We start from the raw sequence: 24,758 nt of genomic DNA on the forward strand, positions 1-24,758 counted from the left end.
GTAAGAGGAAACTGTATGGTACTGGGTGCTTACCCTATGCCCAGAAGAGGAGATGGTGGGTGGGGGTATATAGTTCCTGCCTCATTTCTCAGCCCATTTCTTCCTCCATCTTCCCTTGGATCTGCATCTTGGAGTTTCTGGGCCTCCAGGCTGGTAGGTCAGCAGGTTCTTCCTCTACTGCAGCATTGCTGTCTCATCTGCTTCAGGCTGTGCATCTCCTCCTCTGTTCATCAGTTTAGGGCCTCCATCTGTGTCCTGTTTCCAGAAATTGTGACATATCTAGCTCAGTAAGTACTTGTCTCTTTTCTCTTTTTTTGATCTAGGTTTAAATATGCAGAGTGCTTAATAGAAAGCACTCAGTAAATGTTGGTTGTTATTTTTAATTCTACGTCTTACAATTGAATTACTCTCATTTTCAAGCATCTTTGATTAGAGAGGATAAAAATACCTGTGTTCCGTCTCACCTTGTGCTGGCGGTCTCCTGTTCTCTTAAATCTAGTCAATGTTGATGACCAGCATCTCTGAGGGTGCTTTGCAGTATTGTAAAATGAGTCCATTTCATCTGTATTGTAAAAACATTATGAAAATGCATTTTAAGGGCACTCTGTGGAAAAGACTTCTTATGTCATCATACTACAATTTTCTGAGTTGTTTCCTTAGCAAATAGAATACTTGCTTTAATTTTACTTCCATTTTGAATGCTAAAGCCACTGATCAGAAAATATGATTCAACTGAATTTGCTCACAAAAAATATTGTTTCTTTTAATTTGCTTTTGGGCCTCTGATGTTTCTCCTGAAAATCACTGTTATGAAGGATCCAGGGGCTTTAGCAATCCATATTTATAACGTAACAGTTTAGTAGCATTAGTAGATTTAGAATCAGTTAAAAATCATTGACCAACTCTTCTAATTCTGAAAGATATTAGTACAAGGTCACTCAGTATTTGACGTATCTTTTCAGTGTCTATTTATAAGCAGATCTGTCCGGCAACAAAGCCTGACATTTGCAGCATTTATATGACACGTACCTTACCTTTTGCTAATTTCCTTCCGTTGGTAGCACTTTGTCATGTTCATTCTGCAATCCTTCGCTTTCCAGTTCCCTTCTATGACATTGGGTTAACTCTCTCTGGTGGTCGTTTTATTCTAATCCGGTGGAAAAGATGTCACTAGATATTTGTGAATGTCTGCGTTAAATGCAATCACTTTCAATGATATAACATGACCCAAACAGAAGTGCAAATGCAGACACCCAGGTCTTTGGGTTATTCTAATGACCCAAAAATGCTTAACCTCAATTTCTTAGGTTGTTGAAAGAAAGTCACCTCAAGATTTGAATCTCAATTAAAAACACACTGCATGAATAGGTTTTATAGTTTCTTGCTCAGTTAGTCTCGTGTTTTGTATTTACCTTCAACCAATCTCTTCACAACTCCAAAAACATTAAAAAAATAGAACAAAACAAACAACTTTGACTAGTTTCTCTTTCTGGCCTGGATATTAAATAATGCCAGGGAACCACAACTATCTGTTAAGTCTTTCTATTACTCATAATTCCCAGGCTGTGTACACATGTGTAATGAGGTTAGTGAAAGGTGGGTGTGTGTGTTTGGGGGTGGGGGGTTACCCTTTACCTTTTGCTAGATAGATTTTTAAAATCAAAAGCATAAGGTCTAAGCTTTCTTCCACCTATTTACAGCCTTGCCTGTGCAGGCACCGTGTGTACATCCTGCCCTTTTTCATTATTCACCTTTCTGGGGCTCACTTTGCTGATCACAGAGAGTAACCCTACAGGCTGTCTGACCACTCTGTAGGAGAGCCTCCCATAGAGCTTTTCAGACCAAAGTTTCCTAAAGTCCCTACAAATGATTGTATTTTCAGGTGTGCATGCTCTCAGTGGGACATGGTTTAACTACAGTGGTTCCCTTGGAGATCTTTGAGGTATGTAGACCTTTTCTCATTCCTGTAACAAAGAGGATTACTCTTTGCTCATCCCCAAACCTCTCAACTGATCATTCAGCAAGACCTGCAAATTCTGTAACTTAATCCATCCACTCAGCCCCGTTCCTGCTCTCAGAACATCAGGATTTCTCTCTTTACTGGCTGCCTCCCAGCTGGCTTCCCTGCCTTCAGCCTTGCCCCTCTCCAACCCATCTTCCACGTAGCGAATCATACCCAGCTCTCCCTCCTTTAAAATTCTTTGTTGGCTCCACGTTGCTGTCAGAAGAAAGGCCAGACACCTTAATGTCAAGCAAGACTCTTCCAGTTGACCTCTGCAGTTTCTGCTCCCCTAAAATGCCCTATTTCTTCTGTAGTCCTAACTTGACTAGCTCATTTTTATCCTTTATGACTCAGGTCAAGTTTATCTCCTCCAGTAACCTATTCCTTGCTTAGTCTGGGTGGTGCTAGGGATCCCCTCTCCTGTGTGCTTCCGCAGCTCTGGGTCCATGCCTCCGTCATGCCACTTAGCACCCTTTAGTGTCGTTTTCTGCACATGTGTGTCTGATAGCAGGAACTATGCCTCATTTTTAAAAATTATTTCATAAGAGCTGTCATGGCACATGGTGTATGTTCAATGATTATTTCTCAAACTCATCTGAACTGAGTGAAGGCAGAGGATACGTCTTCACTGTTCTCTTCCTTCTCCTACTTCTTCAGCTTTACTCTCCCTGAGGTAATTTTCATTTTCTAAGCTTCTGTGCTCCTCTCGAGTGACTGTGATACTGATACTACGAATGCTTCTATTTTAGTCACCTATCTCCTGGGTTGAGAGGGGCTGATCTTCTTCCCGATTTTCTGTATCTTCTATCTTGCTTCTTTGTTTTCCTTTCTCGGAGCTAGTTAACTAGCTAGCTAGCTCTAGGGCTCTCTCAGTGTCTGCTTCTGACTTTGTCTCTCTTAAACCGCAGTTTTATTGAGATATAATTCACATATTTCACCATATATTCCCACCATTTAAAGCATAAATTCAAATATTTTAATCCTATCCACAGAGTTGTGCAACCATCACTACAGTAATTTGAGAACATTTCATCACCCTGAAAAGAAACTTATCAATATCCTGTCACTCCAGATTTCTCAAGCCCCAGCCCCTGGCAACTGCTAATCTACTTTCTGTCTCTATACATTTGCCTATTCTAGACATCTGATATGATGGAGTTATACAATCTATGTGACCTTTTATGTCTGGCTTCTTTCACTTGCCTTAATGTGTTCAAGGTTCATCCAATTTACACCACATATCAGCATTTCATTCCTGTGTTAATCTACTCAGGCTGCCCCCTCCCATTTGTAAAAGAGACATAACGGGAGGCACACAGGGTTCACTATCCCAGAGCAGTTCTGAAATGCATCAGGACACACGTTGATACGGCTAAGTTGTTCACTGTCTAAGTGATTTTTCATGGCTCTGGCCTCTACCATCTGGACTTTTGATTCTGCCCTCTTTGTCTACTTTCCTTTTTTATAAAAGTTTTGAATCCTAAGAGTGTTCTTAGCCTGTTTTCTGCCTGTAGAAGTTTGGTTGTCTCAAGACCTCCTTTCAGTTAGTATTATCTCTGACTGTTTTAGTCTAAGCTGGCCGTTTCTGCTAATATAATTATCTTAAAAAATTTGTGAGTCTGCTATGAATATTACTGGATTCACTCCATTAGATAAAAGCCACATGAAAAAAATCACTCAAAATAAAGCCTTTCTCTACCTTGGGCTTCCGCTGAGGTTACTGAGGGACAACAACTTTATGTTTCCTAGAATCCTATTGATTACCAGTCATTTAAGATACAGCCTTAGATTTTTCTGGTCTTAACCCAACGATTTTAGTCACACCTTTAGCTTACCATTAGACCATATTTTCCTGTTAGTGTCTGAATAGGATCATTGCCTAGAAGTCATTTCTTAATTTTGGTATTATTTACCATCTGGAGAGGCTTGGACTTTTCAAACCTCTAACAAGTCCTACCTCCTTTATATTTAGCAATTCCCTTATATTGAAGTCTTTAGCTTATCCTTCTACTCTTACTAAACTTTACCAGAAGAGTGAGAAGAAGATAGGTAGCATCTTCAAAACTCTACCTGGAAATCTCCTTAGCTAGATTTTTGAGTTCGTAAGTTACAATCTATATGTTTCATATTATAGCAGGCAACATTGTTGCTCAATTTTCTGCTATTCATTAACAAGAATTCACTTCCCATTAGTTTCCTCAGCTTCCTTTAAGCCTTCACTGACAACTTCTTCAAAAGGCATAAAGCTTCTTCTGGAAGTCTCTTTGAAGCTCCTTAGGCTTTCAGTAATGCTTTCCTCAAGTTCCTTACAGCTTCCACTCACTGCCTGGCTTCAAAGCCACTCTTACGGGATAAGTTTTTTATTATGGTATTAATAGCACCCCTCTTCCAAGTACCAAAATCTGCATTAGTTACATGTTGCTGAATAACAAATCACTCTAAAGCTTAGATGCTTAAAACTACAACAATCATTTATGATCTAATGGTTTCTGTGGATCAGAAATTTGAGAACAGCTTGGCTGAGTGATCCTGGCTTAGAGATTCTCATGAGTTTGCAGTCAGATTTGGTTAGTTCTACACATCTGAAGGCTTGATGGAGGATGGAGAACCCTTTTCTGAGATGAAGTGATCACTCACATGGCTAACGAGTTGATGCCATGTGGACCTCTGGACAGGGCTGCTTAAATGTCCTCATGGCATAGCTGGCTTCCCCCTCGATGAGCAATCCAAGAGCCCAAGGAAGAATCTGCAGTATCTTTTATGACCTAGACTCAGAAGTCACACACTTCACTTCCTCAGTATTTTACTGGTCAGCCCTGATTCACTGGTGTGAGGATCACTGGAGAGCTGCCATCTTGGAAGTTAGCTTCTGTGCACCTTGACCTATGTTCTATTTTTCCTTTTGGTGGAAAGGTGCTTTTGCAATTACAGTAAGAGTGGCACTAATGATAGCAATGCCTATGATTTGTTGGGTGTTTATTATATGTTAGGCAATATGATAAGCATTTTAGATGCAATTTCTCTTTTATCATTATAATGAATAGATGGTTTTATCCTCATTTTTCATGTGATAAAACTGAAATTCAGAGAGTTTGAATCTTCTTTGAGATTATACACTTACTAGTAATTATATAAAATGCACATCTGTAATACAATTCTGAAATGTGCCACTTCTCTTGCTTTGTTTAATTGTGTCTTTCTTTTCTCCTTTGGGAGAGCTGTAGCCGTAATACTACAGAGTTTTGTTTAAAGACGTTTGTCCCAGTGTGAAGAAAGCTTGATAAAAAATAGCTGCTGTTTGTTTATGTTTCCAAACAAGGTGAGAGAGGAAGAACTGCTTCTCAGTCACGTGAACAGAACAAAGCACCTCTCTAACAAAATATCTGTGAAAGGAGAAACTGTAAAAACAACTAGGAAGAACTATGGTAAAACTAAAAAAAAAAAAGAGCCCAAACAATATATTGCCCTGTACATATAAATATATCAGAAAAAGGTGTAAGGAAGGGATCCAGTTGCAGCTTTCTACATATGGCTAGCCAGTGTTCCCAGCACCATTTATTAAATAGGGAATCCTTTCCCCATTTCTTGTTTTTGTCAGGTTTGTCAAAGATCAGATAGTTGTAGCTATGCGGCATCATTTCTGAGGGCTCTGTTCTGTTCCATTGATCTATGTCTCTGTTGTGGTACCAGTACCATGCTGTTTTGGTTACTGTAGCCTTGTAGTATAGTTTAAAGTCAGGTAGCGTGATGCCTCCAGCTTTGTTCTTTTGGCTTAGGATTGACTTGGCGATGCGGGCTCTTTTTTGGTTCCATATGAACTTTAAAGTAGTTTTTTCCAATTCTGTGAAGAAAGTCATTGGTAGCTTGATGGGGATGGCATTGAATCTATAAATTACCTTGGGCAGTATGGCCATTTTCACGATATTGATTCTTCCAACCCATGAGCATGGAATGTTCTTCCATTTGTTTGTATCCTCTTTTATTTCATTGAGCAGTGGTTTGTAGTTCTCCTTGAAGAGGTCCTTCACATCCCTGGTAAGTTGGATTCCTAGGTATTTTATTCTCTTTGAAGCAATTGTGAATGGGAGTTCACTCATGATTTGGCTCTCTGTTTGTCTGTTATTGGTGTACAAGAATGCTTGTGATTTTTGTACATTAATTTTGTATCCTGAGACTTTGCTGAAGTTGCTAATCAGCTTAAGGAGATTTTGGGCTGAGACAATGGGGTTTTCTAGATATACAATCATGTCATCTGCAAACAGGGACAATTTGACTTCCTCTTTTCCTAATTGAATACCCTTTATTTCCTTCTCCTGCCTGATTGCTCTGGCCAGAACTTCCAGCACTATGTTGAATAGGAGTGGTGAGAGAGGGCATCCCTGTCTTGTGCCAGTTTTCAGAGGGAATGCTTCCAGTTTTTGCCCATTCAGTATGATATTGGCTGTGGGTTTGTTGTAGATAGCTCTTATTATTTTGAGATACGTCCCATCAATACCTAATTTATTGAGAGTTTTTAGCATGAAGGGTTGTTGAATTTTGTCAAAGGCCTTTTCTGCATCTATTGAGATAATCATGTGGTTTTTGTCTTTGGTTCTGTTTATATGCTGGATTACATTTATTGATTTGCGTATGTTGAACCAGCCTTGCATCCCAGGGATGAAGCCCACTTGATCATGGTGGATAAGCTTTTTGATGTGCTGCTGGATTCGGTTTGCCAGTATTTTATAATTCAAGATGGATTAAAGACTTATATGTTAGACCTAAAACCATTAAAATCCTACAAGAAAACCTAGGCAGTACCATTCAGGACATAGGCGTGGGCAAGGACTTCATGTCTACAACACCAAAAGCAATGGCAACAAAAGCCAAAATCGACAAATGGGATCTCATTAAACTGAAGAGCTTCTGCACAGCAAAAGAAACTATAATCAGAGTGAACAGGCAACCTACACAATGGGAGAAAATTTTTGCAACCTACTCATCTGACAAAGGGCTAATATCCAGAATCTACAATGAACTCAAACAAATTTACAAGAAAAAAACAAACAACCCCATCAAAAAGTGGGCAGAGGACATGAACAGACACTTCTCAAAAGAAGACATTTATGCAGCCAAAAAACACATGAAGAAATGCTCCTCATCACTGGCCATCAGAGAAATGCAAATCAAAACCACAGTGAGATACCATCTCACACCAGTTAGAATGGCCATCATTAAAAAATCAGGAAACAACAGGTGCTGGAGAGGATGTGGAGAAATAGGAACACTTTTACACTGTTGGTGGGACTGTAAACTAGTTCAACCATTGTGGAAGTCAGTGTGGCGATTCCTCAGGGATCTCGAACTAGAAATACCATTTGACCCAGCCATCCCATTACTGGGTATATACCCAAAGGACTATGAATCATGCTGCTATAAAGACACATGCACACGTATGTTTATTGCGGCACTATTCACAATAGCAAAGAGTTGGAACCAACCCAAATGTCCAACAACGATAGACTGGATTAAGAAAATGTGGCACATATACACCATGGAATACTATGCAGCCATAAAAAATGATGAGTTCGTGTCCTTTGTAGGGACATGGATGAAACTGGAAAACATCATTCTCAGTAAACTATCGCAAGGACAAAAAACCAAACACCGCATGTTCTCACTCATGGGTGGGAATTGAACAATGAGAACTCATGGACACAGGAAGGGGAACATCACGCTCCGGGGACTGTTGTGGGGTGGGGGGAGGGGGGAGGGGGGAGGGACAGCATTAGGAGATACACCTAATGCTAAATGACGAATTAATGGGTGCAGGAAATCAACATGGCACATGGATACATATGTAACAAACCTGCACATTGTGCACATGTACCCTAAAACCCTAAAGTATAATAAAAAAAAAAAAAAAAAAAAACTTTAGATCTAAAAAGAAAAAAAAAATATATATATATCAGAAAAAAACTTCAAATATAAAATTATAAGAAAAACATGGCCCTTGAATGAAAACACTGAATCATTCTGCTTGATGTATTTTGCTTTCATTTAGTTTCTTCTTCCCATAGCACTTACTCTCGCCTCTGTTCTGGCCCTGTTACCCATTTTATCTTAGGCTGTGGTTATCAGTGAGCCACAGTGCTCCAGCAGATTGTCAGCCCCGGTAGGGACTACTCCTTTGTTTCTGAATTTTCTAGAACACCTTGTGAAGTGTCTTGACAATGGTAGGCATCTGTGAATGCGTATTGAATTGGATTAATATACATTTACTTTCTTAACTTCTTTATTGATCGTTTATGATAATTCCTAAGTATTTTAGTCCTTTTGGTCTACTGTAAAAAAAAATTGTTTTCTTAATTTTATTTTTTGATGATTTATTGTGAGTGTATAGAAATACAGTTGATTTTTATATGTTGAATTGTATTCTGTAAACTTGCTAAACTCATTTATTAGTTATAATAGAGTGGATTTCTTGGGATTTTCTATATACAAGATCGTGTCATCTGCAAAGAGAAAGTTTTCCTTTTTGCTTCCAGTCTGCACATTTCTTACTTTATTTTCTTGCCTAATTTCTCTGGCTAGCACCTTCCATACAATGTTGAATAGAAATTGTGAGAGCAGACATCCTTTTCTTATTTTTAATCTTAGAGGGGAAGAATTCAGTCTTTTACTGTATTAGCTGTGGATTTTTCCAATAAGCCCTTATAAGATTGAATATATTTTCTTTAATTACTAGTTTAAAGTTTTTATTATGTGGTTTATCTGAATCAATTAAGAAGATCATATTGTTTTTCTTTATTCTATTAATATGGCATAGTACATGGATTAATTACATATGTAAAACCAATCTTGCATTCCTAGCATAAATATCACTTTATCGTGGTATATAATATTTTTTACATGTTGCCAGCTTCATCGTGCAGTATTTTGGTGAGGATTTTGGATCCATAAGAATTATTGATTTATAGTTTTCTTGAGATGTCTTTAGCATCAAGGTTATAGTGGACTCATAGAATGAGTTTAGGAGTTTTCCGTCCTCTTCGTTTTTTGGGTGGGGGGGGTGTAATTTGTGAAGAATTGGTATTAATTCTTCTTTAAATGTTTGATAGAATTCACTAATGACATCTGTGCCTGGATTTTTCTTTGTGGGAATTTTTTTTTTCTAATTCAATCTCTGTTTTAGATTTTCAGATTTTCTGATTTTCTGTTTCTTCTTGATTCAGCTTTTATAGTTTGTATTTCTGTGGAATTTGTCCGTTTCACAAGGTTGTCTAATTTGTTGAGATGCAGTTGTTCATAGTACAATATTCCCCCATGCTTCTGCAAAATAAGTGGTGATGTTCCCTCTTTCATTCCTAATTTTAGTAATTTGAGCCTTCTGTTTTTCTTGGCTGGCTCAGCTAAAGGTTTGTCAAATTTGTTGGTAATTCAAAGAACTAAGATTTTGTTTTCATTGGCTTTCTCTCCTGTTTTTCTATTCTCTGTTTTATTTATTTTCACTGTAATCTTTATTATTTCTTTTCTTCTTTTTGGTTTAAGTTTAGTTTGCTATTCTTTCTTCAGTGTTTTAAAGTCAAAAATTACTTTATTGAATTGACATCTTTTTTCTTTTTTAATGTAGGCATTTACAGTTATAATTTTCCTTTTACGCATTGCTTTAGTTGCTTCCCATAAGCTTTGGTATGTCATTCATTTTTTTTTGTCACTGCTCCTATTTTATTTTATTTTTATTATTTTTTTATTGTACTTTAAGTTTTAGGGTACATGTGCACAATGTGCAGGTTTGTTACATATGTATACATGTGCCATGTTGGTGTGCTGCACCCATTAACTCGTCATTTAGCATCAGGTATATCTCCTAATGCTGTCCCTCCCCCCTCCCCCCACCCCACAACAGTCCCTGGAGTGTGATGTTCCCCTTCCTGTGTCCATGTGTTCTCATTGTTCAATTCCCACCTATGAGTGAGAACATGCGGTGTTTGGTTTTTTGTCCTTGCGATAGTTCACTGAGAATGATGATTTCCAGTTCATCCATGTCCCTACAAAGGACATGAACTCATCATTTTTTATGGCTGCATAGTATTCCATGGTGTATATGTGCCACATTTTCTTAATCCAGTCTATCATTGTTGGACATTTGGGTTGGTTCCAAGTCTTTGCTATTGTGAATAGTGCCGCAATAAACATACGTGTGCATGTGTCTTTATAGCAGCATGATTTATAGTCCTTTGGGTATATACCCAGTAATGGAACGGCTGGGTCAAATGGTATTTCTAGTTCTAGATTCCTGAGGAATCGCCACACTGACTTCCACAATGGTTGAACTAGTTTACAGTCCCACCAACAGTGTAAAAGTGTTCCTATTTCTCCACATCCTCTCCAGCACCTGTTGTTTCCTGACTTTCTAATGATGGCCATCCTAACTGGTGTGAGATGGTATCTCACTGTAGTTTTGATTTGCATTTCTCTGATGGCCAGTGATGATGAGCATTTTTTCGTGTGTTTTTTGGCTGCATAAATGTCTTCTTTTGAGAAGTGTCTGTTCATGTCCTTCGCCCACTTTTTGATGGGGTTGTTTGTTTTTTTCTTGTAAATTTGTTTGAGTTCATTGTAGATTCTGGATATTAGCCCTTTGTCAGATGAGTAGGTTGCGAAAATTTTCTCCCATTTTGTAGGTTGCCTGTTCACTCTGATGGTAGTTTCTTTTGCTGTGCAGAAGCTCTTTCGTTTAATTAGATCCCATTCGTCAATTTTGGCTTTTATTGCCATTGCTTTTGGTGTTTTAGACATGAAGTCCTTGCCCATGCCTATGTCCTGAATGGTAATGCCTAGGTTTTCTTCTAGGGTTTTTATGGCTTTAGGTCTAACATGTAAGTCTTTAATCCATCTTGAATTAATTTTTGTATAAGGTGTAAGGAAGGGATCCAGTTTCAGCTTTCTACATATGGCTAGCCAGTTTTCTCAGCACCATTTATTAAATAGGGAATCCTTTCCCTATTGCTTGTTTTTGTGAGGTTTGTCAAAGATCAGATAGTTGTAGATATGCGGCATTATTTCTGAGGGCTCTGTTCTGTTCCATTGATCTATATCTCTGTTGTAGTACCAGTACCATGCTGTTTTGGTTACTGTAGCCTTGTAGTATAGTTTGAAGTCAGGTAGCGTGATGCCTCCAGCTTTGTTCTTTTGGATTAGGATTGACTTGGCGATGAGGGCTCTTTTTTGGTTCCATATGAACTTCAAACTAGTTTTTTCCAATTCTGTGAAGAAAGTCATTGGTAGCTTGATGGGGATGGCATTGAATCTATAAATTACCTTGGATAGTATGGCCATTTTCACGATATTGATTCTTCCAACCCATGAGCATGGAATGTTCTTCCATTTGTTTGTATCCTGTTTTGTTTCATTGAGCAGTGGTTTGTAGTTCTCCTTGAAGAGGTCCTTCACGTCCCTTGTAAGTTGGATTCCTAGGTATTTTATTCTCTTTGAAGCAATTGTGAATGGGAGTTCACTCATGATTTGGCTCTCTGTTTGTCTGTGATTGATGTATAAGAATGCTTGTGATTTTTGTACATTGATTTTGTATCCTGAGACTTTGCTGAAGTTGCTTATCAGCTTAAGGAGATTTTGGGCTGAGACAATGGGGTTTTCTAGATATACAATCATGTCATCTGCAAACAGGGACAGTTTGACTTCCTCTTTTCCTAATTGAATACCCTTTATTTCCTTCTCCTGCCTGATTGCTCTGGCCAGAACTTCCAGCACTATGTTGAATAGGAGTGGTGAGAGAGGGCATCCCTGTCTTGTGCCAGTTTTCAAAGGGAATGCTTCCAGTTTTTGCCCATTCAGTGTGATATTGGCTGTGGGTTTGTCATAGATAGCTCTTATTATTTTGAGATACGTCCCATCAATACCTAATTTATTGAGAGTTTTTAGCATGAAGGGTTGTTGAATTTTGTCAAAGGCCTTTTCTGCATCTATTGAGATAATCATGTGGTTTTTGTCTTTGGTTCTGTTTATATGCTGGATTACATTTATTGGTTTGTGTATGTTGAACTAGCCTTGCATCCCAGGGATGAAGCCCACTTGATCATGGTGGATAAGCTTTTTGATGTGCTGCTGGATTTGGTTTGCCAGTATTTTATTGAGGATTTTTGCATCAATGTTCATCAAGGATATTGGTCTAAAATTCTCTTTTTTGGTTGTGTCTCTGCCCAGCTTTGGTATCATGACGATGCTGGCCTCATAAAATGAGTTAGGGAGGATTCCCTCTTTTTCTGTTGATTGGAATAGTTTCAGAAGGAATGGTACCAGTTCCTCCTTGTACCTCTGGTAGAATTTGGCTGTGAATCCATCTGGTCCTCGACTCCTTTTGGTTGGTAAGCTATTGATTATTGCCTCAATTTCAGAGCCTGTTATCGGTCTATTCAGAGATTCAACTTCTTCCTGGTTTAGTCTTGGGAGGGTGTGTGTGTCAAGGAATTTATCCATTTCTTCTAGATTTTCTAGTTTATTTGCATAGAGGTGTTTGTAGTATTCTCTGATGGTAGATTGTATTTCTGTGGGATTGGTGGTGATATCCCCTTTATCATTTTTTATTGCATCTATTTGATGCTTCTCTCTTTTCTTCTTTATTAGTCTTGCTAGTGGTCTATCAATTTTGTTGATCTTTTGAAAAAACCAGCTCCTGGATTTATTAATTTTTTGAAGGGTTTTTTGTTTCTCTATTTCCTTCAGTTCTGCTCTGATATTAGTTATTTCTTGCCTTCTGCTAGCTTTTGAATACAAAGAAGGCCATTACATAATGGGAAAGGGGTCAATTCAACAAGAAGAGCTAACTATCCTAAATATATATGCACCCAATACAGGAGCATCCAGATTCATAAAGCAAGTCCTGAGTGACCTACAAAGAGACTTAGACTCCCACACAATAATAATGGGAGACTGTAACACCCCACTGTCAACATTAGACAGATCAACGAGACAAAGTTAACAAGGATACCCAGGAATTGAACTCAGCTCTGCACCAAGTGGACCTAATAGACATCTACAGAACTCTCCACCCCAAATCAACAGAATATACATTTTTGTCAGCACCACACCACACCTATTCCAAAATTGACCATGAAGTTGGAAGTAAAGCTCTCCTCAGCAAATGTAAAAGAACAGAAATTGTAACAAACTTGTCTCTCAGACCACAGTGCAATCAAACTAGAACTCAGGATTAAGAAACTCACTCAAAACCGCTCAACTACATGGAAACTGAACAACATGCTCCTGAATGACTACTGGGTACATAACGAAATGAAGGCAGAAATAAAGATGTTCTTTGAAACCAACGAGAACAAAGACACAACATACCAGAATCTCTGGGACACATTCAAAGCAGTGTGTAGAGGGAAATTTATAGCACTAAATGCCCACAAGAGAAAGCAGGAAAGATCCAAAATTGACACCCTAACATCACAGTTAAAAGAACTAGAAAAGCAAGAGCAAACACATATCATTCATTTTTATTCATCTTAGTGTTTTGTAATTCCCCTTTCAATTTTATCTTTGACCCAGTGGTTATTTATGTGTCTTCGTATATTTGAGAATTCCCCAAATTTCCTTGTTACTGATATTTTTTTTATTATTGTACTTTAAGTTTTAGGGTACATGTGCACAATGTGCAGGTTTGTTACATATGTATCCATGTGCCATGTTCTTGTGCTGCACCCATTAATTCGTCATTTAGCATTAGGTATATCTCCTAATGCTGTCCCTCCCCCTTCCCCCCACCCCATAACAGTCCCTGGAGTGTCATGTTCCCCTTCCTTGTTACTGATTTTTAATTTCATTCTGTTACGACCACAGAACATACTTTATATCATTTCAATCCTTTTTAGTTTATTAATGCTTGTTTTATGGCCTAAGATACAGTTTACCCTGGAGAATATTCTATGTGCGCTTGAGAAAAATATGTATTCTGCTTTTCTTGGGTGGAATGTTTTATAGAGGTCTGTTAGGTTTATTCGGTGTTCAGATCTTCTGTTTTCTTGTTTATCTTCTGCCTCGTTGTTCTATTATTGAAAGTGAGGTATTGAAGTCTCCAGCTATTATTTTGAATTGTTTATTTCTCCTGTCAATTCTATTCATTTTTGCTTGATGTAATTTGGGTATCTGTTGTTAGGTGCATATATATTTATACTCATTGTATGTTCCTAATGCAGTGACATTTTTATCATTATGAACTACCCTCTTCGTCTCTTCTTTTAAGACCTACTTTATCTGATATGAGGACCGCCACCCCAGCTTTCTGATGGTTGCTCTTTGCATGGCATGTGTTTTTACTTCCTTTTACTTTTAACCTATTTGTGTATTTGAACCAAAGGTGTCTCCTATAGACAGCATGAATCATTAAAAATTCAGTCTGACGATCTCTGATTTATGATTGGATTGTTTAAGAAGTCTTCATTGAACGCTATTATTAATATAGTTATATATTGTTGTGCGATTTCACATTTTGTTTTCCGTATGTCTCATGCCTTTTTTTTTGTTATCTGCTCCTCATTGGTGCTTTATTTTGCATTAAGTGGATATTTTCTAGTGTAGCATGTTAATTCCTTTGTTATTTTTTCCACTGTATTTTTTGTGTTATTTTCTTATTGTTTGCTATAGGACTCACCATATACATCTCAACTTGCGAGAGTCTACTTTAGATAGATAAATGTTACTCCTATAAACCTTATAGGTACAGAAATGTTACTCCTATAAACCTCTATTCCCTCTTCTCCCTTTTTTGTGCTATTATTCTTTTTTTTTTTTTTTTGAGACGGAGTCTCGCTCTGTTGCCCAGGCTGGAGTGCAGTGGTGCGATCTCGGCTCACTGCAAGCTCCGCCTCCCAGGTTCACACCATTCTCCTGCTTCAGCCTCTCCGAGTAGCTGGGACTACAGGCGCCTGCCACCACGCTTGGCTAATTTTTTATATTTTTAGTAGAGACAGGGTTTCACCATGGTCTCGATCTCCTGACCTCGTGATCCGCCCACCTCGGCCTCCCAAAGTGCTGGGATTACAAGCGTGAGCCACTGTGCCTGGCCTTATTATTCTTATATGTATTACATCTATGTATGTTACAAACCCAATGAAAGATATTTTTTGGTTATTACTTTATATAATTTTATGTCTTTTAAAGAAGCAGAGGATAAAGGAGAACAAATTTATATTTTTGTAATTTGTTATGTTAACCTTCTTATTTACCATTTTGGATGTTCTTCATTTCTTTCTGTGAGTTTGAGTTACCATATGGTGTCATTTCCATACTATAATACAGCTTTGCCCTCACCACCTCCTTTGTGCTGTTACTGTTAAATATTGTGTTTCAATATATTATAGGCCTAATAATACAGTTATATACCTATTGTTTTATACAATTGCATTTTAAGTCAGTTATGAGAAGAAATATACACAATTATTTTTACCAGTACCCTTTGCTTTTTTGTGTGGATTTATCATCTGATATCACTTGCTTTCAGCCTGAAGGACTTCCTTTAGTATTTCTCATCAGGTGGGTCTATAAGCAACAAATCTCCAAGTTTTTGTTTATCTGACAGTGTCTTTATTTTAGCTTAATTTTTTGAAAGATAGTTTTGCTGGAAATAAGATTCTAGGTTGACAGTTGTTTTTCTCCTCCAGCAGTTAGTCATCTCACTGCCTTATATAGCCTCCATTGTTTCTGGTAAGACATCAACTGTTAAGCTACTGGCTTACTTGTACATGATGAGTCATTCTTTTCTTCCTGCTTTCAAGATTTTCTCTTTACCTTTCTACACTTCTTACTATAGTGTATCTAGGTGTGGATCTCTTTATATTTACCTTATTTGGGCTTCCTTGAGCTTCTGATGTATACATTAATCATGTAAATAAATTTTGAAAGATTTGGATTATTTAAATTTTTTTTCTGCTCCTGTCTCTCTTTTTTCCTTCTGAAACATCCATTCTCTGTATGTTGGTACACTTAATGATGTTCCACATCTCTCTGAGGCTCTGCTTATTTTTCTTCATTTCTTTCCTCTGTGTTCCTTGGATTGTATAATATGTATTGATCTATCTTCAAGTTCACTTATTTTTTTTCCTGCCACTTCAGATCTGTTGTAGAGGCCCTTCAGTTAATATTTCATTTTAGTTATTTTGCTTTTTAACACCAAACTTTCCATTTGGTTTTTATAATTTCTCTCTCTTTATTGTTATTTTCTATTTGATGAAATATTGTCATCATAGCCCCTTTACTTCTTTAAGCATAGTTTCCTTAGTTATTTTATTATATTTGTAATAGCTCTTTTGAAGTTTTTGACTGCTGGGTCTTTTCTTAGGCAGTTTCTGTTGTCTACATTTTTCTCATATCTGAATCACCCTTTCCTGTATTTTTTTCTTTTGTGTGTCTCATTTTATTTTTGTTGTAATGGAACTTTTAGATAATTATTGTAGCACCCTTGACTACTAATTACCTCTCTTCCTCTCTGGGGCTTGTTGTTTGCTTATTTATTTGTTTAACAACTTGCTTGATCCACTTTAGTGAAGCCTATTTCCCTTGCACTGTGAATTCACTAATGTCACTCCACAGAAGGCATAGCCTTGGGCATGTACACAGTCACACTAAAAATGTTTTAGCAGGGCTGTCTCTCCCTGATCTGTGTTACATTGTCTTCCTCCCTTTGGTATCACACTCAGCTGTCAGGTTCCACTAATTACTGACTGATTGCTCTATAATTTTCTACAGTGTCCTGGGGCATACATTATTCCACAGTCTGATCCAGTTAAATTCAAGCTCCTTTACAAGGGTAGTTTTTTTTTTTGAGATGGAGTCTTGCTCTGTCACCCAGGCTGGCGGGATCTCGGCTCACTGCAAGCTCCGCGTCCCGGGTTCACGCCATTCTCCTGCCTCAGCCTCTCCGAGTAGCTGGGACTACAGGCGCCCACCACCACGCCTGGCTAATTTTTTTATATTTTTAGTAGAGACGGGGTTTCACCGTGGTCTCGATCTCCTGACCTTGTGATCCGCCCACCTCAGCCTCCCATACAAGGGTAGTTTTTAAAGCCACTCTCTGAGGTTAGTTCTGACCCCTGGATATCTCTTTTCAGGTATTTCCTTGGCTCTCTCTAATAAACTACCTTGTCTACAGTTTATTATTTTGCTTCATGGAGCTACCAGCCGCCTCCTAATTGCTTACCATCAAAATCTTTATTGTTTTTGAGATTGCCCTTAGGCCCAAACTTCCCCCACAATTTGTTCCAAATAAAGTTAATTCTTTTGTAGAGGACTCTTGAGATCTCTGTTCTTATGGCCTGCCTCTATGCTTGGGCAAAATCTCTCAGTCACCATTCTGAAGCTGGAGTTGGGGACAGTGGACTGCTTCTCTTGGATTGACACTACTGGTTTATAAGTCAGGTGTGAGGTAGGGGCAGTAGCCTCTAGTCTTCTCCCTTTTTCTCTCTAGTGTTGAACTTCTAGCCTATGGTGAACCAGGGAAATGGTGATTGGGGCCCCAGTATTGTTTGGCCTGCTGTGCCTGGGGTAGTACCTCTGTCTTACATGTTTGGGCCAAGTGAAGGAAGGTTCCCTGACCTTTTGACCACTCTCTCATGTAATTCAGCCTCTACAACATGGAGCTGGGGGTGTGGTTGGAGTGAGAAATGGTGGTGGCCTGCCTATCCCAGGGAGATACTATAGTCCTTGACTCTAGGAAGGGAAACCCATCCATTTGGCCACACTCATCCAGAGTAGAGCTTTCATTATATTGTGATGATAGTAGGGGAGGAAGAGAGTGGATTGTGGTTCAAGTGCCACTGACTTTCACTGTTCTTACTAGATTTAGTAGAGTTTCTTATATAAATGTTTCTTTATGTGCTACATGTTCATAGAACAATTTCTGGAAACTTAAAATGGTGGTTGTTATTTTAAATGTTATTTTACCAGTTATGTTTGTTTCACTGGGAAGAGTGTCCATGGAAAGCCTCATGTCACCATTCTGGTAATTGTCTTTTTTATGTGCCACCTCAGCTTTCCTGTAATATTTATAGCTGTCATTTGTTTATTGAAGGCTTACTATGCGCTTGTAACATTTGTATTTCTGTCAAAGTCTATATTCTTGAATAGTGCAAGAACACTAAATACTTGGAAACGTATGTTCCTCTGACATGCTAAATGTCTTAGTTCCAGCTGTATAACAAAGTACCATAGGGTAGCATATAAAAACAGAAATGTATTTCTCACAGTTCTTGTGGCTGAAAGTCTGAGATCAGGGTTGCAGACCACCATCTTCTCATTATATCTTCACATGGTGGAAACAGAGGGAGCTAACTCTCCAGCTTCTTTTCATATGGGCACTTGGGCACTAATCCCATTCACAAGGGCTCCATTCTTATAACCTAATTACCTCCTAAAGGCCCCACCTCTGAATATCTTCACGTTGGAAGTTAGTATTTAAACCTGTGATTTTGGGGTTGGGGGAGACAGACATTCAGTCCGTAACACTGGACTTGTTTGAGAGATAGTAAGGACTATGTATTTTTATAAATATAAATAGTCCCTCTTATGAGAAACTAAGATTAAATTAAGATACATTCAGTCAGAAGAGCTGAATGCAGTTATTTCACAGGGTGAGTTGGCATATTCTGTTGAAGTTTTCAAAGATCCAGGGACCACCTGAATCAGAATCACTGAGGTGATTGTTTAAAAAGCAGACTTTTGAGCTCTACTCCAGACTAACTCTCATGCAGAGACTAGTAGAGATATTTGACTTATACTGTGGGCTAAATTTGTGTGGTACAAGCTTGGCTAACGTAAACTTCAACTAAATATTTATCAAATACATTGTGGAAACCATTGTGCTAGGAGCTGGTGCTATAAAAAGAATAAGACTTGCTTCTGCAAACCCTGAAGGCATGTATAATATTCATGAGATTAATCTGCTAGAAGGAAAGACCATTATATAGTAACTTAGTGTATGATATAGGTACCATTAAATTTACAAAAATTGTATGCACAGAGAGTTGGGGGTAAGGTATACTTTTGCAAGTCATCTAAATACACACACACATGCACGTGCACGCACACATACACAGACACAAACACACAGCCCGTATGTGTCTTTATTAAAATAAAGATCTGGACTATGGGAAAGGGAAACCTAGAAAACAATTTAGAGACTGGCTTCCTGTGTACTTGGGATCCTGTGCTGCTTGTCCTCCCCGTCTCTACATGTTCCACTGCTACTTTTCTACTGATGAAACCAACAATAATGGAATATAAGTAAGTGTAGAATAAGATAAATTTCTTTTTGAACATGTTCAGTGGCTTGTCTTATGTAATGATTTAACTTAGTTTTCATTCTTGACTAAGTATTAAATGCTTACTGCATGCCTAGGCACTCTGGTAAAAATTCTGAGTTTAACTTTTCTTCCAAAATATAGTTTGTTTTTCAGAAAAATTATTTTGTTCATATTCTCCTCACTTGATTTTGCATAATCATTGATTAAGTTAGAAAGGAGGTGATAGATAACTTAAAATAGTATCAAAATGTAATGGATTTAGAGTACAATTATTGTTGAAATTACATCTGATGTTTAGCAACTCTTTTCCTGTTCTACAGACATCATCCAGAATCAATTTGGTGTAAATTCACTGTGAACGTGATATCTGATATATAGGGATATTTTCACTGTTCTGGGGACATGAACTAAAAGTATTCAAAATAATGTGAGAACAACAATGTGAAGTCATTAAACATAAATTGCTGATACAAACGGGCCGTTACCACTTGTTAGTGTATTGTTTCTTCTTTTTCATAGTTGAGGTTTTGTTTGTTTTTTGTGCTTTTCCCAAGCACTAGGACAGGCTTGAGTTGGGAATATTTGCAGCCCCAGCTCCTTGCTTCTTTTTCCTTTTGCGCTTACTCGGTTGGTTCCTCCTCATCCTAGTCCTGACTCAGGTATCAGGAACCCATAGCTGTGCAGCTTCTACCTTTATCTGGACACATGGCTCTCCATAGCCTCACTTTCGGGGGAGCTGCTGGCAGAGGAAGAGGTACTTTTCTATGTACCATTTAGACCCAGTGTATCATTTATGGCTGCTCTCTGTATTTCCACACATGGATGCTTTCTAATATGTGGTTTCTTCATAGATTTATAGACATGGAATTTTTTTTCAAATGGTCATTTAATCTGAATCCTCGTTTACTCTGAAACCTGGTTAATATTTTACTGGATAATGAAGAGTGGACTAGCATAAGAATGCCACTGAATGGGCAGTATATAGGCACTCATGATAAGTATGTCTGCTGGTGAAAGTTGTTAAAGGAATCAGTGAGGACAGTTATACAGCACTACAGCATGTGAGGAAGCTTGAGCCTTTTAGATTTCCTATTAAAGAGCATTTGTATATTGACAATATTCTGATTCTCTCTGGTGCTGAGAGCCTTCTCATAGTGTTGTGATGATCATCGCAGTTGCTATTGCTGGAGCCTGGCTCAGACTTAGAGTATGGGGATGCTGAGATGCTAGATTTATAACTTGATGCTTTATTATTTCAAAACAAGCTGACTTTGCACATATCTGGGAACTAATTCTGAAGTTTGGACTAACATAACAGATAGTGTAAAAAGGAGAAAAGAAATCTAACATCAGTTTGAGTGCATATCAAGTTCTTGTGGTATAAGCAGGAATATTTATACTAGATTTGCAAAATCAGTGTTGTCATCCCCAGTCTTTACATGAAAGGAAACTGTGGCTTTAAGTGTTAGGACAAGGGCTTGAGGTTACACAGCTCGTTATTGGGAGAGCTGATATTCCAGCCTGGCTAGTTCCACAGTCTACACTGTCTCCTCCTCATTCCTGTAACCAACAGAAGGTTAGATGATTCTTTGTACATGTTTTTCATAAAACTTATTACAAACTGCTTAAAATTACTAGTGAATATTCACCACAATGGTTCTTTGCCCATTGTATATCAAAATTTAAGGTGTATCTCAATTTCACAAATCTGAGGTAATGTGCAGCAATAACTGTTCACTTTCACTCATTGTCTTAAGCACTGGATACCTTTTCTTATGGCCTTAAAATAGAGTTATTTGTCTTCTTCAATTTTTCTGCCTAAGTAGATGGCAAATTTGTCCAGGCTGGGGCTGCACCACCTTCTCTCTGAGTTCTCTGAGGCACCCGACCCCACAATATAAGGGGCCTTTCTCTTCCAAGGTCTGTTTTAGATGTATTGAATCAAACCTTGCAAGGTTAATTTTAGTCTGTTTATGATAGAACTGTGTTCGAATTCACAATCTGTGGAATTCTTTATCTCATTATGAACTGAGAATAATTTTTTTATTTTACTGGTTCGTTTTAGCAGATTTAAAGAAAGCTTCCAGTTCAAATGCTGCAAAATCCAATCTCCCGAAATCTGGTCTCCGTCCTCCCGGATACTCACGTCTCCCGGCAGCCAAGCTGGCGGCATTTGGCTTTGTCCGGAGCTCCAGCGTCTCCTCAGTCTCCAGCACCCAGTCCGGGGACAGTGCACAGCCAGAGCAGGGCCGGCCGGCCACCCGTAAGTGGGATGGGGCAGGGTAGGGTGCGTGCACTGAATTAAAACCAGAGCGCCTGTGTAACTGTGTCATTTTCTTTGCATGATTATTTAAGAATTCGGATCACCTCCCTTAGCTTCCCATTGTTGTGTTATTCATCTACTGAAGAAAAATAGCCCATTTGACACCATCAGCTATGGGGAGTTAGTGTGCCAGGAAAAAAAGATTGTAACCTCCTCTTAGGATGTAGAAAATGACTTATCCAGAGACAGATTCCAGCAGCTCTTTGGTTTGCTTCTAGGTAAGAAGTCAAAGCAAGATCCAAGAAAGGCGTTACTACATTGTGCTGTTACTAGATATTTAATATTAGCTGAAAGAATCATTTAGTTGCCTGTGATTACCAGTAATGCCTTCACACTGCCAGAGCACTTGACTGGATTTCTGAAAGTTAAATAAATGGTGTTAAAAGTAACAAAGCCCTGCCAAGCTTCTTCAAGTCCATGCCCAGGAAGGTCCCCATTAGCTGAGATGGTGCTGTTGCAGGCCCATTTCCTGAGACTGGTATTATAGACTGCATTTTAAAGTATGAATTAATAACCTGCAGAGCATGTTACAACAGCTGATGTCCCTGAGGAAGATCTGGAGGTTGCCCATTCAGCTGTGCCTTTGATGACCAAACCCCATCTCAGTCTCCACTTCAAAGTCAATGTTATTGGATGGGAAACCATGACATCTCAGACGTTGTTTTCAATACCTTGCCAGAGGCCCAGGAAAGTCTTAGAGGTTTCCACGTAGAGAGCTGTTTTGAAGGGGTTATAGAAGTTGAATCGAGCTGGAATAATATGAAAGAGAGAGATCAATTGATTTGTTATTTTGTCAATTTCTTGTCTAAGCTCGTTTACTCTCTGTTCTTTCTTGTGTTTGCAGAGATGATGTGTGGAACATTTGCATAGTTCTAAATTTTGGTCTACCTAGTTATTTCTAAAAGTAATACATTACATTTCCCTTTGTCTCGATGTGTTTGTAAGCAGTTTCTAAGGGCGTTTTCTTTGCTCTGTTGGTTTCCCGAAGGTGTCGTAGCTCAGGCCTGCTTTCACACAGGATGCATTTAAGGAATATCACTGTAATTAGTGATTACATCATTACACAGTAGCGGTCTCAAAATCTGAAACATGAATGTAATAAAGAACTGTTTGCAAATGTGTAATTCATGTTTTTAGATATGCGTTTGCATATTAGCAGTCTGATGATTTGAAAATATAGGAGCAACTATTTATCATCATTTTTGTTAATAAAATTCCCGATGACATTTCTCTTTTAGAGAAAGTAGTATGAAGGAAAAACTTATCATATGATATATATCTTTCCAACAAAGGAGTTAAGATTTTGATGTCTTAAAAAAAAATTAACCTCAAGGCGAGATGAGCCGTGTCCACATGACAGCAGCTTTTGCTGACAGAGAGCTGACAGGTGTGGACAGAATAATTGCAAGTGCGCTTAGGGCATTTCTTCTCACTGCTTCAAAGGATACTAGAGAGGGACCCCTGAGCACCCAGGGGATAAGAGCTGTATGTGCCAGAGAAAATAACTCCCAGTTTAAAGACTTCATATTAAAAGTCACACTTTTATATGAATGTCTATCCAGAATTGTTTTCTATTTTAAGAAACATATGTCAGAATTGATTTTTAATTATCTGCTACCTACTATATATGTAATTTTTACTTCATCAGTAAATCACAGAAAAACCTCCCGTGAATTTGATTTGTCTAAGTACTACTAATCATTATACCTATACTTGTTATTAGATGTAATGTCAACAAATATTTTGTTTCGGTTCTTTAGCAAAGAGATGATGCTTTGATGACAGGGCATAAATAAAATATGAAGCTCTTGAGAGAGCTGAAAGTCCTTAGATCAACTTCTCATATGGTATGCATCTTTCCAACAAAGCTTTCTTCTCCAAGCTTGTTCATTCTCTGTTCTTTCTTGTGTTTACAGAGATGATGTGTAGAAAGCTTTGCTGGAGCAAAGCTTTGCTGGTTCAGCTCGTGGAAACAGCCAATGTGGTATCAGAATTGGTCCTTTTTTCTTCTTCTTGGAAAGCTGGTCTTTTTGCAGACATTATTTTCACAAAGGATTCATTTAAGGAATACTGCTGTAATTAGGGATTATGTCATTCAGAGTAGATGTTTCAAAATCTGAGACATGAGCATGGTAGGAATCTATAGTCACACATTGCTTAATGACGGGGATATGTTCTGAGAAATGTGTTGTTAGGCAGTGTCGTCGTGGCGCAAACATCATAGAGTGTACTTGCACAAACCTAGATGAGATAGCCTACTACACACCTAGGCAATATGGTATAGCCTTGGCTCCTAGGCTACAAACCTATAGAGCATTTACTGTACTAAATACTGTCAGCAATTATAACACAATAGTGAGTATTGGTGTATGTAACAATATCTAAACATAGAAAAAGTATAGTAAAACTATGGTTTAAAAACTAAAAATGCTGTTCCTGTATAGGGTACTTAAGCACAAATGAAGCTTGCAGGAGTGGAAGGTGCTCTTGGTGAGTCAGAGAATGAGTTGTGAATGAATATGAAGGTCTAGGACATCATTGTACACTTTTATGTGATAAACCAGGGCTGTCCTGGAGGCCTGGTTGACACCAGCAACACCACAAACGTGAGTAATGTGTTGTGCTACGACATTACGATGGCTAAGACGTCACTAGGCAATAGGAACTTTTCAGCTCCTTTATAATCTTACAGGACCACTGTCATATATGTGTTCTGTTGTTGACTGAAGCATCGTTATGTGGTGCATATGGTATTTGCAAATGTATAATTCATATTTTTAGATGCTTGTGCATATTAACAGTCTAAGTGATGTCCACACTGACTGGAATGCTATACTGGGACACTTTTAAGTGACTCATTTTGAATTTATGAGTGTTTCCTAGGCTAGCCTGGCTCTACTGGGGCTCTTCCTTGCTGTTTCCCTGGGTCCTGAGGGGCAAGTGATGATGAATGTGGAAACGGGAGCCCCATGCATCCCCCTGGACATGAGATGGCAGGACCATTTGGGGTCTCAGCTGTTCCACGTAGAGTCCCCATCCACCCTGGGCTCAGGCTTCAGGCCATTAGCCCAACCCCATTGAGCAGAGGCTAAGTCAGGTGCTCTTCTATGTCTTTTTACCTTTTCCACAAGGT

General features: G+C 38.4%; 1 protein-coding gene across 7 annotated transcripts in view; it reads left to right on the plus strand.

Moving 5' to 3' along the window:
• Positions 1–24,758, plus strand: part of MTUS2 (microtubule associated scaffold protein 2) — a 729,967-nt gene that overhangs the window by 291,653 nt on the left and 413,556 nt on the right. For 5 of the 7 annotated variants that reach the window (XM_055244645.2, XM_055244647.2, XM_055244648.2 and 2 more), the window contains one exon: positions 21,368–21,565. The exons of 1 other annotated variant lie outside the window; for it this stretch is intronic. In XM_055244645.2, the coding sequence (XP_055100620.1) occupies positions 21,368–21,565 (198 nt within the window). The remainder of the gene's footprint in view (positions 1–21,367; positions 21,566–24,758) is intronic. One more of the 7 variants, XM_055244649.2, reaches the window with a different exon arrangement.

This window comes from Symphalangus syndactylus, chromosome 15 (genome assembly GCF_028878055.3).
Source record: "Symphalangus syndactylus isolate Jambi chromosome 15, NHGRI_mSymSyn1-v2.1_pri, whole genome shotgun sequence".
NCBI lineage: Eukaryota > Metazoa > Chordata > Mammalia > Primates > Hylobatidae > Symphalangus > Symphalangus syndactylus.